The sequence below is a fragment of the Terrapene carolina genome, unplaced genomic scaffold, assembly GCF_002925995.2.
Source record: "Terrapene carolina triunguis isolate 2854851 unplaced genomic scaffold, T_m_triunguis-2.0 Scaffold238, whole genome shotgun sequence".
In the NCBI taxonomy this organism is placed as follows: domain Eukaryota; kingdom Metazoa; phylum Chordata; order Testudines; family Emydidae; genus Terrapene; species Terrapene triunguis.
The window spans coordinates 8,265,301-8,273,421 of record NW_020664589.1 but is presented as its reverse complement, the minus strand read 5'-3'; the positions used below and the strand labels follow the sequence as shown (position 1 = coordinate 8,273,421).

At 49.3% G+C, this 8,121-nt stretch overlaps 1 protein-coding gene across 1 annotated transcript in view; it reads right to left on the bottom strand.

Annotated features, from left to right (window-relative positions):
- Positions 1–286: 286 nt before the first annotated feature.
- Positions 287–8,121, bottom strand: part of EXOSC2 (exosome component 2) — a 10,210-nt gene continuing 2,375 nt past the window's right edge. The window contains exons 3-9 of the mRNA XM_024193049.2: positions 7,433–7,478; positions 6,653–6,742; positions 5,696–5,761; positions 4,682–4,750; positions 3,631–3,807; positions 2,303–2,431; positions 287–1,224 (exon numbers count right to left, since the gene is read on the bottom strand). Of these exons, the coding sequence (XP_024048817.1) occupies positions 1,144–1,224; positions 2,303–2,431; positions 3,631–3,807; positions 4,682–4,750; positions 5,696–5,761; positions 6,653–6,742; positions 7,433–7,478 (658 nt within the window). The 3' untranslated portion in view covers positions 287–1,143. The remainder of the gene's footprint in view (positions 1,225–2,302; positions 2,432–3,630; positions 3,808–4,681; positions 4,751–5,695; positions 5,762–6,652; positions 6,743–7,432; positions 7,479–8,121) is intronic.

The following is an 8,121-nucleotide window of genomic DNA, read 5'->3' as shown; positions in this document are numbered from 1 at the left end:
GCACCATGCGGGGCAAGATGCCCCATGGAGGGAGGTGGGCAAAGTCTTGATGGAGAGTGGAGGGAAAGGCAGCCAGCAACACCTTAGCAAGGGATGCTTCAGCCACTTCTGCACAGGCAGGATGAAGAGATGGGACCCAGCAGGACGTAGTGCGGCCACTGACGTCCTTGTACAGGAAAGACTTGACCTAAGAGTGGTTCCTTAGTGAGACACAGTTCATCATGGTGGGACACAAGCTCATCCAAACAAACGACTCTCAGATTCTCTCTCAAAAACCATTCTTTATTGAAGATTTAAAAAAAAAAAAAAAAACTCTAGTAGGAAACAACAGCTAAATCCTTCACGACCAGAGGAGCTCATAGCATCAGACCTACAAAATAAAGCGCTTGGGATCATCACTTCCGCGCATGGGATGGGAAGACGCCTTTTGCTCTGGAGGATCAAGGCACCTTGCCTGACTACTACCTATGGGAACTCAATACGCAGTGAGATGGCCACCCAGCACCAGCGGGTTTTTGTACCATTCTGTGAGCTATAGTGTAAGCACAGAAAATGCAAGAACTGAACATCCAAATCCAGTGTGTGTTTGGAAGGGGACAGAGAGATCCGCACAGCACGCCGACATAACCATTCACAGGCTTGGCAACGAGTCCAGTCCTTTGGAGATGGGTAGCCGCAATGTGGGTCGTGAGGGGTAAAATGTGTATCTTGAATAAAGGACACATTGGTAGAGCTCCTATCACTGTCAAGGTCAACCACTGCTAGGACTGCTAACCTGATCTGGGGGGAGGGGGGGGGGGCCGCGTAGGAGAAACCATAAGGCAAAACAAAAATATGTTGTTTCCTCTGTCCTCTAACAATGTGGACCACCTTAGGGGCACTTTAGAAGCACATTGCCCACCATGGCAACTAGTCTAGCGAGCTACGTCCCAGTGGCAGTTGCTCTTCACAAAGACCATACGTCCAGTCTGCAGGTTGAGGGGTTTACATTGCCCTACAAACCAGAAGGAATCCCGGAAGTGAGACAGGGAGAGTCAGGTATTTTCTGAGCTCTGGAAAGACATTTAGGGGGTTGGGGTGATGCAGGAAGTTGGGGAGTCAATGCTGGTTTGGTGGGACTCCAAGCTGCCATGTCTCCTTCCCTCAACCCTCCAGTTCCAACAACCTCTGCCGGGTCTCCAGCACAATCTCCTGCATCACCTCTGGTTTGAGAATGTCCTTGATCTGCAGTGAAAAGGAGAAGAGCAACGTTTGCAGTCGTGACCCCCACACATGAAGTGGACGAGGCCCTGCCAGGTGCACAGGGCAATGAACTGCAGGCAGGTGTTAATGCAGCATATGGAAAGACCGGGGGCTGTGGCCCAAGCAGACTCTCTCTACTGGCAACAATCCCGATAGATTCCCCAAGTCCTGACAGCAAATTTACCAATGAGAAGGGAACTAAGTGAGTCTTGCCTAGTCTCTCAGGGATGGTCTAGATAATATTTAGTTCTGCCACGAGTGCAGGGGACTGGACTAGAAGACCTCTCAAGGTCCCTTCCAGTCCTATGATTCTATAGCTACTGAGGAGTTGAGGGCACAGAGACACCACAGCCCTTCCTAAATCATATGCTTCGGTACTTAAGAAGGAGCATAATATTGGAGGTGGAGCTTGACTGCATGTCCCATTGTGCCTGGGAGGCTGACACTGGACATGAAAGCAGGAGACCTTTTAAGTCTCTGTCTGTTTGGTGAGGACAGGAGAACAACGAAGGCTTGTTGATGGGATCTCAGTGATAGCATATGGCATTAAAATCATTAACAAATCATGGGGCAAAGGGGTGTTGACTGCACCATATCCAGCTACAGAAAGTCTAGCACCAGGAACCATCCAGCATTGGCAGGGGATGTGCATATGGGAAAGAGAAGACAAAACTCTGACCTTCCATTGTATGTGAGACACCTCCTCCTCACCTCACCCTACCCTGATGCAATTCCAAACCCTGGTTTGACCGGGATCAGAGAGGAAGGGGCTGTTCTTTCACCCAGGGAAGAAAACTTGTCGTTGCTAGTGAAGGAGATAGTTGTTTCTATAGAGCCCAAGTTGAACATTACCTGATGTAGGGATTTTCAACCCATCCCCATCCCAACCTTTCCACAGCCATCTGCGTCACGCTGTGACAGAGGACATCATATTGCCGCTTACAAGGAGCTTCTGGGTGGATGCCAGGAAATGAAAGCATGCACTGTCCTCCTGGCTTTGGGGTAAAGTAGTGTGGCCTGTGTAGCAGGGAGTGAAGAAAGCAGCAACTGGACTCAGTACCTGATGGGGAAGGGAGGCCTCGTAGCAGTACACAATGCTGGTGTCGTAGAGCATCAGCTTCTGAGCAACCAGAGCCAGGATGCAGTTCCGGAGTCGTGAGATGACCTCCCGGTCATGTACGGAGACTGGCTGACAGGGAAGCGAGGATAAAAGGGAAAAGACACGGAGTGTGAGAAAGGGATGAATTTGCAAAGAAGTGCTGGAGGTCTAGGACAATGCAAGCGTCACTCCAAACCTAAAACCACATCCAGTGACTTGCATCATCTACGTAATACAACTTCTCTCCCTGAGAGTGAATTCAAATGTCTAAGGAGACAAGGGAACTAGTGATTAGAGCAAGGACTGGGAGCCAGGAATCTTGGGTTCTTTCCACGCTGCCAGGTAAGGGGATGTGGTCTATCAGTTCTGGTCAACAGCTACTCGCTGCCCATGATATGCTCCACTACACTATAAAAGAAGCCTGGATGTTCAGACAGACAACTCTTTGTCTGAAGATTCCCCCCAATTCCCCATCTGTACCTCCCTCCACTTCCCCACCTAAAATTCCAGGTCTCGGGCAATGTTCTGCCATCCAAAAGTGGAACTGCAGCTTTTTGTAGCCCACTGACGCTGTTCCTTACATTGGCTGAGTGCGCCATGCCTGCAGCACACACCAGAGGGACGAGAGAGATCAGGACCGAGCACTAAACCCGGGCATCCCACAGGGCAGCACAGACGATGACCATGAAGCTACACAGCTGTCTGTGCAAGGAAAAGTCCCTGGCCATCTCCCCACACAAGCCAACTCACTCCACACAGGCAGTACTAATGGAACAGTCCAGTGTTTCAGCGAGGATGCATGCGGTTTGCTGGTCAATATTAAAGAGTGAGGAATTCGGCTAGCAGTTCACCGTGCGTTAGGTATGTGAACAAATCACGGAGATGCTGACTGAGCCAGGTGTGGTGGTTCCCGGAGACCTGTCTGCTCCCATGGTGGTGGCTCCCTTCCTTGTTTCCAACTGCTAATTCACACTAGCAGACAGCTACAGATATAAATATTTCCTTATTGTGTTCCACATAGAAGCAACTGCTGTCGTGTCCCCTGGGACATTCCATGATTGTGAACAGAAGGGGAGATGCTGCGTGACAATCTCTTTATTCAGGTGTGGGCCATGCTATGAAATGTGAGAGAGCCCTTAGGTAAGCACTTTCCCTGGACACGGGTTCCCTATACCGTGGATACCAGGGTACTGTTGCTTGGTGCCAGGCTATTGAAATACAGCTTGATAAAGAGGCCTTTTGACGAGCAACTAACCAACCCAACCACCGCTGAAGCACTGTTTCCTCACCTCCAGATTGGTGACAAAGCCCCCTGCCTCTTCATCCTTCTGCTCGGGCGTTGGGTAGATCCAGATGAAGCCGTTGTTGCCAAGGATCACGGAGGCGCCACAGGGTAGATCATGGAAGTGAGTCTTCTGGCGTTTCACGAGGGAGGGAGAGACCTGAACAAGCACACCCTGGCCAAGCTGAAGAGGAGAGTGACACTTAACGTGAGAGGGGTGTGGCCTGACCACTGACACCAACTCCACTGGTGGTCTGGGAGCCAACCAACTTCAACTCAGTGCTTTGCTGTCCCCGTCTGGGAAATGGGGATATCAATCAACCCTGCCTGCCTCCAGCGTGCTGGGAGGGTTAACTAATGCCCAGGCAGCGCTTTGAAGACACAGTGCTATGGAAGTGTTCAGTGAGAGAAATACTAATATCGTGATCGTACCAACATGCCATCTAGCCTTCCCAAAAGGCAAAGAATGAGAGAGGCTCCATTTAGCGGCACATTTGATCCAGTCGCCGTCCTTCACCCTTTGTACAGTAATCCCACTCCGCTTTCAGCTTTGAAGTGCTAATATCCCAGATCTGATAACCCTGAACTGCAGCCTAAGTACAAATGGCCCATTGGCTTATTTCAACACACAAGACCAGAGATAAATGCCAGGCACATAAAGCCCCCGAGTCCTGGGGCAAGAGAGAGAAGGAAAAGTCACAGGCGGTTCTGGGCAGGAAGAGCTATCAGGAAGTTTCAGCCAAGGGCGATTTCTCCCCAGGGTTCTGATACCCAGAAGGGGTTCACAATCTGTAATTGCTGATAGGGAGGGTTAAAGGGCGAATGGACAAGATTCATTTCACACTGGGGGGACTCTGCATTTTATTTCACTTTGGGCCCCGGTCCCTTCATCTTCCCAGCCTGAAGATAAAGGTTAGTAACCATATCTTGTTCTTATCTAGAACCCTTCATGGTGAAGGACCCCTCACTCGGGAGTCAACTCTGCTCTCAGTTACGCTGGTGTACAGCCATACAAATTCCAGTGACAAGGAAAAGTAGCAGTCTGCTCGGTACCTCACCTTCCCATATTTCAGACTCCGCGTGTGCAGTGATACAGCCCCATCAGAAAATACTGCCTGGACTTCTGCCTGGCAGTGCTGCTTAAGGAAAAGAGAAGTCTGCTTCCAACCAGCCCCACCAGCTTTCATTCCCCCACCTCCCATCCCTCCCACTGTGCAACCCCCAAATGAAATATTCAGGTGGAGTTTCCCTTTATCCCATAGTTTTCCACCAATCCCCAGCATTGCTGTCTGATGGTACTTTCCTTGTCATTTCAGGCCAGCCTAGGGGCTCAAAGCTCAGTCTTTTTTCTCGGCCTGGTAGCCTCACGCAGGACCATGCAATACTGGCTATGGAGTGACAAAGTAGCATATCTGCCCCCAAGACAACACAGGCCCACAAGCCCAGGTCCATCCCCCGCTAGCACACCAACAATTAGTCCTTGGGAAGTGGGGAGGGAGGGCAAATGTGCAGAAGCAGCAAACTGGAGGTGAAGGATTTGGGGAACAGCATCCAGACCGGGAGTAAGACCAGCCTGATAAGCCTGGGAGACCGCCAGATAAGACAAATGATAGAGTCTAAGATGGAGCGTCTCCCACAATGGTCAGCAGATGATCTCTGCCTTCAGGGATGGTGTATGAATGTTGTTTCCCTCCGGCAGCCATCCTAGGGCAGATGCTTCCTTCAAGCAAGTATCCCAGAACAGGATTAGAGCCTCATGGAGAGGCTGTCCAGTGCTCCTGACCACGATACACCTACTGTTTAGGCAAAAATGGGACCTAAAGCCAGACAGAACTGGGGAGGCAGACAAATGTCAGGTGGAAACAAAGGTGAGTATAACACCCTTCACGTCCTGCCTTCCTGTCCCACCTATTTCAGTCAGTGGTGGAGGAGAGAACTCTTGGATCAGGTCACACATATGAAGAAGGAAGGCTCATGTTCTGATTAACAGAGAGAGTTAATCTGCCGGCATTTGGTTATGCACCAAAGACCCACAGAGGTCTCCTGCCTAAATGCAAATGAAGGAAGGATACGCTGATAAGATCCCCTTCCTGTAGATAGTCCCTCATTGCAAGCTCATCCTCCGCTGATCTCCTCCTCTGAAAAGCACAAAGGGAGGAAAAGTTAACTGATCACCATCCATTTTAATTCCGCCCACCTCTCAAAGCTCTGCCACCACAAGCTAGGGGGCACGGCTTCCTTAGACCAGCAGGTAGAGCACCTGTCCTTCAGTTCTAATCCTACCACCTGCCTCTTTCTATAGATCAAGGGATACCCAATCAAAATGTGTCCAGCAGTAGGGTAAAGCACTGGAGAATATACTGTAGGAACAATCCTGCCTGGCCAGGATGAGGGTAGCTGATTGGATGGGACCCAATACGTCTCTTCTATCTCAGAGTGCCACAATTCCCATAACCCAGAAGTGTAAAACATGCAACAGCTACATGAACAGATGCACGTCTACACTTCAAGCTGGGAATGGGATTCTGAGCTTGAGCAGACATACCTGTGTTAGCTCTGATTGAGCTAGCATGCTAAAAATGCAGCACGAGCAACAGGAGGGGCCAACTGGCCCAAGTACATACCTAGTGCCTCTGGCAGGCACGCACTCAAGGCTGCTGCAGCTACACACTACTTTTATCACGCTAGCTTGATCAGGGCGAACGTGGGTATGTCTCCCCCCAGCTGCACATTACATCTCCAGCTTCAAGTGTAGTCCTACCCACTGAGGGTATCAGTTATGTAGAAGGAATGACCCTTGATGGGATGAGCTGCCTTTGTGCAGAAGGTCCTGGAAAGGGGTACAGCAGATTAACCCGCAGACTTGCACGCATCGATGAATTAGCTGGGCACCAATGTTGCACTTGAACAGCAACTGAGGAAAGAGACACACAGCCTTGCAGCTCAGCTCAGCGCCTAGCTCCTCACATCTGCTGCCGTTGAGCAGCAAGAAAGGAATCCAGCAACACACTATTTGGGATTTCACTCACCAGCTCCCCTCCTGGTAGGTTCATGGATGAGAGAAGCAAGACTGAATCCAGCCTGGCGTTGGTCTCCACCTTCCATCGTTTCTGCTGAACCTGAGGGGGAGGTAAGAGACATTCCTCTGTTATTCTGAAACATCAAGCATGTGCTTACCAGTGGAGCAGGACTTTCAATGGCCAGTAGAACCACAGTCCCCAGCAATTCACACCAACCAAAGAACTTCATACAGACAAATGAAGAGGAGTAAGTGACGAGATTTGTCCCGTTCTCTGTGTATGTGAACATACCCCACCTGGTACATACATCCACTAAGAACGTTAACAGGGGGTCTCAGGCACAGATGTAGCACACAAAACGACTTTGAACTCAATTTTTAGGACTCCAACTAAATGTTACATTAACCGTGTCCCTTTAATCCAGAAGGCTGATATCATCTCCATTCTACAGATGGGCAATGACTTCCTTAACGTCACACAGAAGCACAGCCTGGAATAGAATTCAGGAACTTAAAAAAGGAAAGTCCAATACTGTACGATGCTGAATTTCCTCAATGCCCAGTGGCAGGCCGTAAAAAGCCTGGATGCTAAGGTGCTGGGTGCACTAGAAATGTCATCCATCAGACACAGACACACCAATGACAGTCCTATGTTGTCACTACTAAACCGTACTTCTCACTAACACTCTTACATTTTAAATGTAGGACATGCATAATTCTGGTTTTAGTACGTTGTCAGGGAAAACGAGTCATTGGCAGGAAACAGCGGCTGGGATCTCCTTCACCTTACCTCTGTGACTCTCCCAACCACAATGTCACCAACTTCCCCGTTATACCTGGGAGCAAGACAAAAAGGGAAATTCTGTTCAAGCAAACCTCTTCCCGGACTGGCTCAGATACATCGCTCGACTCAGGTACATGTATCAGCATGACACTGATTAAAAACACAGCATTAAAAAAAAGCAGGGCCGAGTCATAGCACTGGAGTCTGTGCAAACTGTAGCATCAGTGTTTCCAGTACTAACGTTTATTTCCAGGGATTTGTAGTTGGGCTCAATACAGGAGTAAGTGGATGAAATTCTCTGGCCTGTGTCACACAGGTCAGATTAAATGATCTAATGCGAGAAGTATGGGTACTAAGCAGGAAGAACTGGAAGTGCTAATAAATAAATACAACTATGACATTGTTGGCATCACTGAAACTTGGTGGGATAATACACATGATTGGAATGTTGGTGTGGATGGATACAGCTTGCTCAGGAAGGATAGACAGGGGGAAAAGGGAGAAGGTGTTGCCTTATATATTAAAAATGTACACACTTGGACTGAGGTGGAGATGGACATAGGAGACAGAAGTGTTGAGAGTCTCTGTGTTAGGCTAAAAGGGGTAAAAAACAAGGGTGATGTCATGCTAGGAGTCTACTACAGGCCACCTAACCAGGAGGAAGAGGTGGATGAGGCTTTTTTTAAACAACTAAC